At 42.0% G+C, this 13592-nt stretch overlaps 1 protein-coding gene across 1 annotated transcript in view; it reads left to right on the forward strand.

Moving 5' to 3' along the window:
- The window catches only part of ASPH (aspartate beta-hydroxylase), a 224123-nt gene that overhangs the window by 68953 nt on the left and 141578 nt on the right, over positions 1–13592 (forward strand). Inside the window, exons 5-8 of the mRNA XM_045455143.1 lie at positions 2124–2216; positions 5226–5300; positions 9458–9583; positions 13284–13316. Coding sequence (XP_045311099.1) covers positions 2124–2216; positions 5226–5300; positions 9458–9583; positions 13284–13316 — 327 coding nt within the window. The remainder of the gene's footprint in view (positions 1–2123; positions 2217–5225; positions 5301–9457; positions 9584–13283; positions 13317–13592) is intronic.

Genomic DNA, 13592 nt, shown 5'->3' on the forward strand with positions numbered 1-13592 from the left:
TGTTATGTGCTTTTGCTCTCTCCTGTGGTTTTACCATTTCAATTTTGGAGACAAATAACTCCAGTTGATGTGGAGAAAGCTGACAATGAGGAGAACCTCATGGCTAAATACTGGCAATGCTGGTAGTTTTCAAACACTTTTCACATCATAAGTTGTTTTCACATGAAACTTCTCAAAATCCAATAAGAATGGGGTTTTCAGGCAGTTTAAGTCTCTGTTGTTTGGTGGGGAAATATTTCCCTGCTTATCGAACCCGTGGAGCACGATTTGAAACCCTGCTACCTAGAGGATCAGTGAAGAATGACCCGTGATTTCCCATCCAAAGTGAGATGCTCTTGAGGGCGAGATACTTACATTAGCACAACAGACTAACCTGGGACTGTCCCGGGCAAATTAGGCCCCTGGTTCTGCAGCAGTGGGTTCTAGAGCCCAGATAGGAATCTCCTTGCTGGTAATAGTAGGAAATTGTTTCGGATCCCCTTTCCCACCTTTCGCTTGTCTAGTGTAGCTGAGGAGCCCTGGTCCCACAGAGGATGTCTGCAGTCATCGGCACCGGCAGAGCAGCCCCACTGTGGGGTGTGTTCAGCCCCTGAGCTGTTTACCAGGCACCTGTTACGTGCCAGGTATGTTCTGAGGTGCTCAGGGTTCCAAGGGAAGTTACAGGATTCTGAAGGTTTACCCTGTTCATTCAGCAGAACTTAGCAACGAGTAATAGTTCCGTACCTGTTCCATTTACTGTTGGGAGATGCAAGAATGGATTATTTAAAGGCGAAAGAGCACGGGAGTTTTCAGTCCTGAACTTGGAATTTGAAACGTGATGTGTTTTACTAACAAGGCCTTCATCTCTACCCGCCACGCCCCGAAGTGGAACGTTTAGGATCCGTGGTTACTTGTGTATTATCCCTTTGTTAGAAGTCCCTATATAGTTAGAAGTAGAACACAACCGTGTCCGTTGGTATTTGTTGTAATAGCCTTAGGCTTTTCGTGTAAATAGTGTGGGAAATAAGTAACTAAAACAAATATAAATGGTGAGGTAGAGTCCTGTGTATCTCTGTCTTATTCTCTTTACGATTGGGGAGAAGAAGGTGGGAATCGTGTTTTTGTCCATGAGAGAAAAATAAAGACATAAAAAGGGAACAGTAAGGAAAAGTGTAATCAAAAAGCAAGTAAAAGACACTGAGAATTTAGCAGACTACAGTAGCGGATGTATATTAGACGTGGTATGAAGTGCCCAACGTTGGCAAAGTGCCTCTCGATTCTGTACTGACCTTTTCACTCTAGACTCACAACACACTTCCTCCGGTAACAGTTGTTGGTACAAGAGTCTCACGGGGGGTCGTGAAGAGCCAGGATTTGGGAAGTGGAATCGACAGACTCTTGAACCCTATTTAGCTTTCTAAAGAGTTCTGTTCAGTTGAGGACTTATTTTAATGTTCCACATATAAAATGTCAAAGAATTAATTTGGTCTGGTAGATTTTAGACTGGTGTTGACTTTGAAATCAGCTCTCATGTTAATTTACCCTGATGTTTTATTTTCCTTAAGACATTAAAAAACTTTGTTTTCATATCTTTTAGCTCCTTATAGCATAGTATGATTGTAAATGGTACCTTTAGAAGGTTGTAAACAGTTATGTCTGATTTGTTCTCATTTTTAACTATAGGTTTCAAGAAATTATGCATGAATCAAAATATGGCATACAAACCAATAACAAAGTTCAAGTGTAGCTTAGTTGACTTAACTGCTGGATTCAGAGCTCAAGCAGCAATTCATTAATCATTTCTGAACACAAGGAGCTTGAACTATTGAACTTCTTTTGGCAAGTTCAGACGTGACTGCTTAAGAGATTCGTGAACATTGAAGCAATGATTGTTTGTTTTGTTATTTTTAAATGAAAGGTTAACTTAGGTAAAGAGATGTTGAAGGCCCATGCGAAGTTAAGGAGCACACTGTTTTCCTACTTGAGTTTTTAAGCATTTCTACATTTTCATGTAGTATGTAAAGCCTTGGAAACTGAGTTATTTGTACTATGGATGAAGTGTTTGAGAATATTGTTTTTCCTGGTTTAATATGTCAAACGAAAAAAAAAACAAACTTAAGTTAACTTTGTGACTAAAAATGCAGGCCTTAAAGAAAGATCTGCTTCAAAGCCAACAGTCTCACCGGAAGAAGCTGAGCCATACCCTTGGCTGGGGGAGCAGGTTTCCGAGGGTTCAGGTAAGCTCACCTCGACATCTGACCCGATGGGCCTCGGCCTGCCAGGTGTCCAGCGTGCAGTTTCCAGAATCGTTTTACCCATAATTTGTGTCACAGTGTTTATGGAATAATGAAGCACTTTTTCTTCTTCTCTTCTGAGATTTTGCAGTAAACTTAATGTTTTCTACTAAAATACTCAGGACAGTTTTAATTTTTGAGATCAAGAATCCAAGGCCCAGATGGGTGCTTTTTGCCTGAGATGGCACAGTTCAGAACATCCTGAACTAAATGCTAGGTTTCTTGATTCCAGTTCCAGAACTTCTGACAATGAAAGTACCATTAGATGTGTAGTGTTACACGAGTTTTGTCGTTTGTCACATGGTCTAGTAGAAGAGGCCTATGGGCTCCATTATTTGTAATACGGGAGTCTCCTTTCTACATCAGAGACTTCCCAGACCTCCATACGATGGTGTGTGAGGCCTGTTTTACATCCACTTGAACTCATCACAGATTAATTTAAATACCTCCTTAAGTCACCCAAGCACCTATGACCCACAGAATGAAAACTCCTAAAATCTGTGAATCCATTGGCAAATGAAATTTGAATCCATTACTAGCATTTCCTGTTTATGCTGTGATATTGATGACAAAGTACTATTTAATTTCTGCGCATTTTCTGTTTACCTAGTAATTCTCCAAAATTTGGTTTTATTTCGCCACCTACTGGAAGTGTTCGGTATGACACTCCATGTTTACTGGCAACTGAAGTGCTGTGGCTGATTTTATCACCGCGGATGAATAACGTGTGATTTTCTCTTCTCCCTTTTAAGATCAGTATGCTTCTCTGATTTTTTTTATTTGTTCAAATCATAATTCCAGGAGAATTTACTGCCTCCCTCCCATTTCTTTAGAAGTACTGCAATCCTACCCTAGCTCTGGAGCAAAAGTGCTAATTTAAATGTGTCTTTGGATTTAGCATCTCAAACATTAGTTTGTACTCAATAAAGTTATACTTTAAAAATCATGCTTCTTAAAGGTAATATCTACTCTGAAATGTTGTGCTATTTCTTTCTGCTTTCTCCTTTCCTTTAAAGTTTATTTATTTATTGGGAAAGGGAAGGTGAGTGGGGAAGGGGCATAGAGAGAGAGGGAGAGACAATCCCAAGCAGGCTCTGCACTGTCAGCACAGAGCCCGATGTGGGGCTGGAACTCACGACCTGGGAGATCATGACCTGAGCCGAAACCAAGAGTCAGACGCTTAACCAACTGAGCTGCCCAGATGCCCCTCCTTTTAAAATTTTTGTTAATGTTACTCTATACAGAGAGAGAGAGAGAGAGACTGTGTGTGTGTGTGTGTGTGTGTGTGTGTACACGCATGTATAAATATATATTATCTGACCACTTGTCCTAAATCCATCAGTTTTCAGCTCATAATCCTTTTCAACTTCTTGGCAGTGTTTGGTTTAGTTTAAGTGTTGCCTTCTCAACCTTTCTCTTATCTAGGTTTTTGGCTTCTTTCTCTTCTCTGTCTACCTATTCTACAGATATAAGTACATGCTTCTCATTAAAACACAATAAAATAAACCCCCTCTCGATCTCTACAGTACTTTCTATCTGGCCTCCGGTCCGTGTTCTTGCCGTACTAGCCAGATTTTTGGAAAAAGAATCTACAGTTGCTTTCTTTGCCTTACTTTCCACTCAGTTTTTAGTTCACTGTAATCTAGCTTCTGCCTCTACTAGTCCTCCCAGAGGAAAGCAGGAGCCTTACGGAATCATGGAAAGATGAAACAGCCTGGTGCACTCACCAAGTTCAAAGCCAGTGCTGGTAGCTGGTGATTCTGGGGAGGCATGTGAGAGCTGAATTGCGGAGATCTTGTATTCTGTTCCAAGGAGTTAGATTTTCATCTGTTTGGGCAGAGGAAGCCACTAAAGGGTTAAGCGAAGGAACAGGGCACCATAGTCCACTTCTGTTACTAATATTATATTCTATGTGGATGCTGCTGTCAGCAGTTATAAAACCGGGAATTGGTTAGGAAGCTGTCATGGGTACTGTGAGAGGCGAGGGGGGAAAAATAGAGATTGGCAGGTCCTTCTGTAATTCTCTGCAAATGTGTATATAAATGCTTTGTGACATACAAACGTCTATAAAAGTAGGAGGTACTTCTTGTGCTTCAGGAATGATTTTGTAGTGTGATTAGCATAGTAGGTTGTTAAACTTTTTTCCTACCTGACGTTCAAATGAGCTTCCTCTGTTTTTGTCATTGAGGATTAACTTGTCAGTATAACCGCTGTGGTTGGCATTATTTCACGTGACAGAGTTTGTGATGCCACGTCTCGCCAACTTCAGTTTTCTGAACATGGGTGTTTGTTACACAGAAAATTTATAATAGTGTCAGTGTCGTTATGGCTTCTTGTGTGTGATGTTGTAATAAACCTGATAATCCAGTACATGCCGTGGTGTTGTCAGAACGTCGTTACTGATATTGTTCATTTTTGTAATTTCTGTCTGTTTGCATCTGTGGATCTGACTGTCAGATGGGCTTCTCCAGAGCTGCAAGGATTATCAGTTACAACGTTGGGTCTTCTACTCAGCTTTGGGGAGTGGTCAGCCAACCCTGCCCCTCTCCGCCCTCATACCAGCCTGGGGCCTCACTTGTCAGGGCAGACGGTGACCTCGTCTTCCACATTTTCATCTTTATTTCCCAGAACTTCCCCCCCCTTTCTGAAAGCTTTGCCCATCCCATTTTCTTCATTTTATCATTACTGTGAATTTTGTTAGTTAGAAACTGAAGGAATTCTGCGTGGGGAGGTTTTTGTTTAACATTTATAGCTGCTGCCAAAATAAAACCAACCTTACATATTTACCACGTTTGCCAACATGGAGAAAAAAGTGGTAAACTGATACAAAAAGGTAGCATAGTTGATTAACCAAATATTTTCAACTGCATGTGTCTGCATGGATGTCATGTTTCACGTTCTTCATTCATGTCTAGAGTTTTTCTACTGAGTTATGTCTTGTAATCATTTCAGGACCTCAGAATATTGACGATGAAGTACAAGAACAAATTCAGTCCCTTCACCATGAGGCAGTGTATACAGAATATGGTATGAATTAAAATCTGTTTTCTCATGAATAATGGTTAATTCCATAGGTGACTTGGACTTTATTTTTAAATGTGAATAAGTGAGTGTTTTTTTTTTAATTATTAGAGGGCAAGTTGTTTTTAAATGTTTTATTTATTTTTGAGAGAGAGAGGGACACTGTGAGTGGGGGAGGGGCAGAGAGCGAGGGGGACACAGAATCCGAAGCAGGCTCCAGCTCTGGGTTGTTACCACAGAGCCCAGTGTGGGGCTCGAACTCCTGAACCCTGAGATCACGAGCTGAGCAGAAGTCGGATGCTTAACTGACTGAGCCACCCACCCGCCCCAAGGGCAGGCATTTCTGAAAGAGCACTAGACTCATTTTATTTTACCTCGCCTTACCGTTAAGAAACGTACTGCATAAATTTTAGTAAGGAAATGGTAGGGATAAATGAGACTAAACAAGTCCAGACCAGTGAGACATCAAGAACAGATGGCAGGAACGGGGAGGAGGAAAGTGGAACAGAACCACACAGGCGGTAACGGGCTATCTGGGTGCTGTCGTCAGCCTAACTCTGCTGCACGCTTGGGTGGTTGCCAAAGCAAAAGGAGAAACTTTTTAATTATATGCGTCATGTTTCCAGAGAGGAAACGAACACGCCATCTACTTAGAGGATACCAAGCGGTATCCTAGCTCTTACATCTCAGACATTTCTTAGGTGCAGTCCTGTACAGAGAATACTAAATGATACTCTCGGAACCCATGTTTTAAGATTTTATGAGACTGTTTCTTGAAACATCCCTTGATAAAAGCAGAGAGGATAACCCCAAGATGCAACTCACGAAGGGGTTTCCAAGAAGGCAGAACACATGGTATCCCGATACGGCTAATGGTTTGGTGTCAGCTGAAGAGAGTCCTAAAGGAAACAACTATGTTTCTTGAAAACAAATGGGGTCCTCTATCATTGAAACTCTGCTTTAGCAGCTCTGCTAAACTGTCTTAGTCAGTCTTAGGTGTTTGGGGTTCCACGTAAAGCAGCCCATCCGGTTCTGTCTGTGCTCTGCTGGGGAAACCAGCTTCGGCTGAGTTGTGTAGGTTTTTGCCCCTTGGCTGTTCGCGGTCTAGGAGCCTGTGTCCTTTCATTAGGAGGTTCTCCTCGGCTCGGAGGGTTGCTTTACCCGATCACGCACCTGCCTCTGTCAGCACACACAAGCTTTCCCTTCCTGTGTCTTTTTTTTTTTTTTAATTTTAACCTAACCTAAGGATGATGCAGTCTAAATAAATAAGTGACTTCCGTCTGATGAGGTAAGTGCTGTAATGGTGAAATGTAAGTGGCTCTGTGCACCTTGCCTAGACTTTGGGGTTAGCAAAGGCTTCTTAGAAGAAGTGACATTCTGACTTAGTAGCTGGAGGATGGAGAGCGTAGGGCTTCGCCAGGCGGGTGTGTAGGGCTAAGCGATGGGCGTGGCATGTATGAAAGTCCAGAGGAAAAGAGGACCCCAGAGTAGTTCAGGGTGGCTGGCACACGGAGTTACATAGGTGGAGAGCGACTGAGAAAGGGTGTTTGCACTTGATTCGGAGAGTAATTGAACATTGGAGGGCGTCATGCTTCTGTCTGCAGCGTGAGCACACGTGGAGGGAGTGTGCCGGGGGTGGGGGGTGGGGGGAGATGAGATGGCAGGCTGCACTGGGGATCCAAGGGGCTCAAGACGGTCACTCAAACCAAATTTAGCCACAGCTGGGGAGAGAGAAGTGTGGGCAGACACAGTAGACATTTAGGCAGGTGGGTGTAGGAAGCCAGACAGAAGGGGAGCAGTCAAGTCTCCCATGCCCGGGTTTCTGGCCCCAAGCCTTCCTCTTGGACTTATTCTCTTCTTTATTTAGGAATTCACAGAGGCCGTGGCCATACATGTTTTTTGTGTTGTTTCTGAGCCTTTGTGTACAGCCCTGTCTCTCCTCTGAGCTCCCGGTTTATCATATCCATTTGCATGTTTTATGGGTGTCTCAGACTCCAAAGGTACCTAAGACAGAATTCTCGGTTCCTTTACATTTCATAGTTCTCCCCTCACTCCCCCCCAGATTTCGCTTTTCTTCCACTCTTTTGTATTTTAGGTAATGGTCTCCCCTCCCCTTAGTAGCTTAAGCTAAACACTGGGGTGTTTCCTTGTTTTCTGTCTCCTCTTCTCGCCTCCTGTGTAAGCCCCGGGCAGGTCCTGCAGGCTTTGCCTCCAGCACGTATCTGGACTGCAGCGTGTCAGCGTCACTGTCCCCTCCTGGTGACTGCTGCGGTAGCATCCAGTTGGGGCTGTGTTTGGTGTGTGTGTGATGTGCCTTATGTGGCCTGGTCTTTTTCTCCCCTCAGTTGCTTTTCTTGGGCCCAGACGACCTTCCCTCCTTTCCTTGGCATCCCCAAGTCTATCCCTGCCTCGGAGCCTTGGTCCTTACATCGTTTTACTGGCGCGTGTGTGTTCCAGTCTTCACATCGTGTCCGACCAAACGTGGCCTCCCTGACCACCTTCTTTGCAGTGGACTCTCTGTCCACAGTATTCTGTATCTCATTGTTGTGTTTCAGATCCTGCAGCTGCCATTTACTAGCTGTGTGGCTGTAGCCAAGTTTCTCGTCCTTCAAAGTGGGGTATTAGTACCTAACGGCTGCAGAGGGCAGTGCCTCAACTGTAGCCAGCCTTCAGGGAGCTGTTTTCCTCATACCAGGCTGTCACTGTGTGCTGTTTACTGGGTTTCCCTACTGAAAATGGGGACTTTCCATTAAGCAGCGATGACTGAGAGAGCTAAATCCTGCTCACGTAAAAACCATGCAGTTGCACTGGGTGACATAAGAATGAGGAAAAAACAATGTGCTCAGACAGAATACGGTAAAAGGAATATGGTAAAGTCAGTGACAGGAATTGGAATGGGTGATTGGTGTGCAGCAGAAAATTGCAATGAGGAGAACAATGTAGCAGGCTGGGATGGAAATACAGAAAACACGTCGTGTGGACATACATGGGCCCACGTAGTTCAGTGACGCTTGAGAGCATCGCCCGGTCATACTGAAAGTGAAGGAAGGAAGCCCTCCTTCCTGCAGTGTTTGAGGAGACCTCAGTGGCAGCAGAAATAGTAATATTATTACAATGATGATGATAAAAATAATGACACAACAAGAACAATAACACCTAAGTGCTTATTATGGGCTAGGCAGTTTTCTAAGTGCTTGAGTCCTCATGACGGTGTTATATGTAGGTATTCTTATTATTTCCTTTTCATAGAAACAAACCCTGAGGCACAGAGTAGGTAAGGAACTTCTCCGGGGTCGCACAGCTGGTGTGGCAAAACTAAATCTGGACTCATATATTCCGCACCTCACACTCCTAACCACTGTACTGCGCTGCCCAGCTAAGTCGCTTGAGTTGTTTGCTTAGAGCGTTATGTACAGGACGTTCTGTGCTTGAAGCCCTGTCAAGTTACTGTTGGGGGAATTTCTTACACCATACTGACAAGCTAAACCACATTGCAGCAGGATAATGTAGCATATCCAATATCTACACAAAAGAAGCAGAACAGTTCAGTATGTCATCAAAGTCTCAGAAGAGAAAAATGGGCATTTCTGCATAACTTACAGGCTAAACATAGTAACCTTCAGATGCAAAGTATAATACAGGTGACCTAATGCAGATGACCTGGCATACGGTTTAGAGAGGTGTCTAGCTGTTCTTTGCAATAGAATATTTGTATATAGTTAGTTAAGATTGTTACATGGAGTTTTATGCCATTTCTCAATGAGGGAGGTCACAGGGTGACCTTTTCTGTAACCTAGTGATAAATGAAGAGGCAGATATATTAATAATTGTGAATTCATTTATTCAGGCATTAAATATTTACTGAGCATTTCCCATGGCTAGGCATAGGCCCTGGATGCTGGGCATACATAGTAAATAAAAAAGAGGAGGTCTCTGTGCTTGGTGAGCTCATGTTCCAGTGAGAGAAAGGTCTGTCCCCTGCTCAGGTGGACGAGCACTTGACCGGAGTGAGGACAGAGCTTCAGAGTGGTCAACGGCATGTGCCGTGGACCAGACGGGCTAGGGAGTGCCCGGCAGCAGGAGGGGGCATGTGCCTGTGTCAGCTGCTGCCTGTGGACCCTCGTGGCGGACCCATGACACGTTGTTCATTATCATTGTTCAAGGAGACGATGTGCAGCAAGAAGAGGAGGGACCAGCCAGAAAACCACCGCTGGAAGATGATGATTTCCTTACAGGAAGTGACGCAGATGATAGATTTGAGCCTCTGGACACTGGAGCATTTCATGAAGGTAGAACACTTGTCTCTGGTTTCAGAGTAAAACACGATAGGCAGTTTTCATTATGATTATTGAAGTTTTCATGAGTATCTTTAGTTTTTTATTATGATTTTTTTTAACATTTATTTATTATTGAGAGACAGAGACAGAGCATGAGTCGGGGAGGGGCAGAGAGAGAGGGAGACACAGAATCCGAAGCAGGCTCCAGGCTCCGAGCTGTCAGCACAGAGCCTGATGTGGGTCTCAAACCACAGACTGAGAGATCATGACCTGAGCTAGGGTCGGACACTCAACCGACTGAGCCACCCAGGCACCCCTTCATGAATATCTTTAAAACAAATACTTAATTTTTATCTGGTTTGTATATATACACATACATATACATATACATACACATACACCTACACATATACATATACATACAAGCACATATATATTTTAACGTTATTTTTGAGAGCGGGGTGGAGGGGAGCAGAGAGAGAGAAAGAGAGGAAGAATCTGAAGCAGGGTCCAGGCTCCGAGATGTCAGCACAGAGCCCGACGCGGGGCTCAAACTCATGAACCGTGAGATATGACCTGAGCCAAAGTCGGACGCTTCACCGACGGGGCCACCCAGGCGCCCCTTTATGGTTTATTTTTAAGTTGAAGCTGAAAAGTTCAATGAAAACTAATCCTCCCCCCCCCCAAAAAAAACAACTAATTTTTCCCGTAAAATAAACATATATCCCAACTTTGAGTCAAATAACTTTTAAGGAAACTGCCAGGATATACAAATTCTTTATAGAAAGTAAGTGAAATACTTTAGCATGTTACTTTTACTGTATACTTCTTCCTGGAGTGTCGTGTATTAGAAGAAATTCAGAAAATTGATGAAATATTTTACTTGGCTGTCTATCACAGGCTCTTATTCTAACATAAACTCCATAATCACAGTTTATAGAACACAGTTCTTAGCCTCTAAACCAGGCATTGACAACCTTTCTTTGTAAACAGCTAGAGGATCAATACTTTAGCCTTTGCAGACCATGTAGGCTTTATTGCAACTATTCAGCCCTGCAGTCGTAGTGCAACGTAGCCCTGAACAGTATCTAAATGGGTAAGTATGGCTGTGTTCCAGCAAAACGTTATTTGCAAAGTCAGGAGTCAGGCTTGCTCTGAGCTACAGACCGTGATTTGGTGACATCTGCCCTGTATCAGTATCTTAAGTTAAATGCTGGCTAAATACCAGTTGTGTAGTTCACCTTGGATCATTTGCAGAAGGCAAATTAGCCTGTCGTCATTCACTGTTGCCCTATAGAGAGAAATCATTTCTGTGATGGTGAAAACGTTTCTTCATAGATTTTGTGCTCTGTTATGCTTTAATGTAACCCTACTGCAATTATTTGAAGCCTTGTTAAACAAGTACACATGTTTTGTTCTCACGGTATCTATTTTCTGTTCTTTTTTCTTAAAGTAACCCTTTAAGACTTTAATGAGTTCATGAAAGATTTTTTTTAACATTTTTACTTTTTTTTTTTTTAACTAAGCTCTATGCCTAATGTGGGGCTTGAACTCATGACCCTGAGATGAAGAGTCACATGCTCTACCAACTGAGCCAGCCAGTGCCCCGAAAGATTTTAATCCATAAGTGCTGTACTCTGATTGATTGATGTTGTTTTACTTAGCATATGTGAACATACAAATGATATAATGGCATGTATATAATTTTATACTTAAAAGGAATCCCGTGAAACATCGTTTAAGATGCATGTTTCATTTCTGAAGAGTCAAACTGAAGAAAAAGGGCGACAGCACCCTCCCCCAGTCAACCATATAGCGCATCACGTCCCGCCATATAATAACCATCAGAGTCGTGGTTGAGTTGCTTTAGGACCCAGGCAACAACACACGACCACAAGCCACAGAGGATCTGGATCAGAGGTGTCTGGCAGGGTTCAGGGATTAGCCAAGCCTAAATCGAGTCTTAACAGGTAGGCAGACTGTGAGAAACAAGTAATAAATGAAATCCATAGCAGCAATCAAGGTAGGAAGGTCTAGAACCATAGCCATAGAGCCATGGATTCAAAGAGAGAATGCAAATATGGTCCACATAAGGTTGACTGATATGCCTACCCATGGTGTTCAATCTTAGATGCAATTCAGATCACCTAGAGAGCTTTTAAAAAGAATACTTGTGACGCACTCTACACAAAGTGAATTGTAATGTTTGGGGTATGGGGCCCCGAAAATGGATAATTGTAAAAGGTCACCAGATCATATCAAAGTACAGCCGGGAGCGAGTGAAAGTGTGGCCAGGCTGTTTATTTTTTCACATCCTGCTCTGCTGGGTGTTAACAAGCTCAGCCTTGCACACCTGTGCTCATAGCCAGTGGGAACCAGGTGGGGCCATAGCACTTGTCCAGGCTGAAAATTGAGTGGAGGGATAGCCTGGTCACAATACAATTGGTAAATGGTTCCTAGGACTTTTTTAAAGCATAAAAGTAAAGTATATCTACTTTTCACAACATTCAATGTATTGGGAAACTACTTTAGAAGCAAGAAGTTCTTGATTTATGAATCAATGTATTTCCAGAAACTTAACATTCGTGCCTGTTGTCAAGGTTGGAAATACACTTTTCCGTAGAAGTAATGTTACCAGTGATGGTTTGGTTTCCATACCAACCTGCAAAATTGTATATAACACATAATTTTCTGTGAAAAATGTACACTCAAAATGCTTTTGAGCTTGTATTTGAATTCAGCTGCCCTGTGCATCAAAAATAGGCATTTATAGACCAGCTTTAGAACTTTGGACCTTTGGTTGTCACGTCTGTTAAAATTTCTCTGGGAACAAACAGTGTTTCTAACTGCTGAGTAGGGATGCTGATAAAATGATTTCCACATTTCCCTGGTATCTGTTGCTCCCTCCTGTCTTTGGCCAAGATGACTCAGGAAGATTAACAGGTCCTCGGAATTTGTCCTTGTCTTAGATGCTGCTTATATAACAGATTTCAGTTAAGACACTCAAATAATCTGAAACATACGGAACTTGAGATTTTGAGGTTAGGAGTTATAGACTGGGGGTAGAAAGAAATACTTCTAAAAAGTTTATAAATTGAGAAAACCTTACTTTCTGACTTTATCTTAATTCGGAACATAGATTCAGTGTGAACTTAAAAGTTGTTTATTAAAAGTCTTCAGAAATTAAAAATATTTATACCTTGTGTAGTTGTCGCATTAACAAGGGTCACAGGAGTAGTGAGGACCCTGTGTTGGTAGCACTTTGCTATTGGGGGTGTGCGGGTTCAGTTAGGAACACAGTTGCCCTTCAGCTCCCCGTCTTAGAAAGTCTCCTCCGTTCTTCCTTATGTTCCCATCTGTAGACAGTGTGCTTTTGCTCTAGAAAATAGGACACCGCAGTGGAATGTGAAGTAGACTAGGAATTCGCCCCTTTCCTGGGTCCGGCCTTGTCCCTGTGTTATTCTGTCTTCTCGTTAGTCCAGGTTATGGTGGTATTGAGTGGATTGAAGAGAAAATGTAAGCGTTTCTAAGTGTAGTTCTTGTGAAAGATAAAGTGTTTAGCAGACAGTTAATAGGTATTTTCCTGTTCTATTTTAATATTTACTTTCAAAATAAAATCAATGATAAGCATAGATTCAGAATATACATCTGTGGAATATATATGTACAGTTTTATGAAAGTAGCACTATTGATTTGATGTTCTTCTTTCCAGAAATTGAAGATAGTTACCATGTAGAAGAAACAGGTGAGATTTAAACTTAATACTATTCTTTTTTTTTATTAGAATGAGTCTTTTCCTGTAAAAGAACATCATGAGAGAGAGAATGTATTATCTATAATTATTTATTATTGTATTTTGTAATTATCTATAATTATTTATTATTGTATTTTGTAATTATCTATAATTATTTATTATTGTATTTTGTAATATATCATAAAATGTGCAATATATATAGCTAATTGTTATATATAGCATATAGGTATTGTATCATAATTTCATATATATGTTTCTTTATGAATC

This window comes from Leopardus geoffroyi, chromosome C3 (assembly GCF_018350155.1).
Source record: "Leopardus geoffroyi isolate Oge1 chromosome C3, O.geoffroyi_Oge1_pat1.0, whole genome shotgun sequence".
NCBI lineage: Eukaryota > Metazoa > Chordata > Mammalia > Carnivora > Felidae > Leopardus > Leopardus geoffroyi.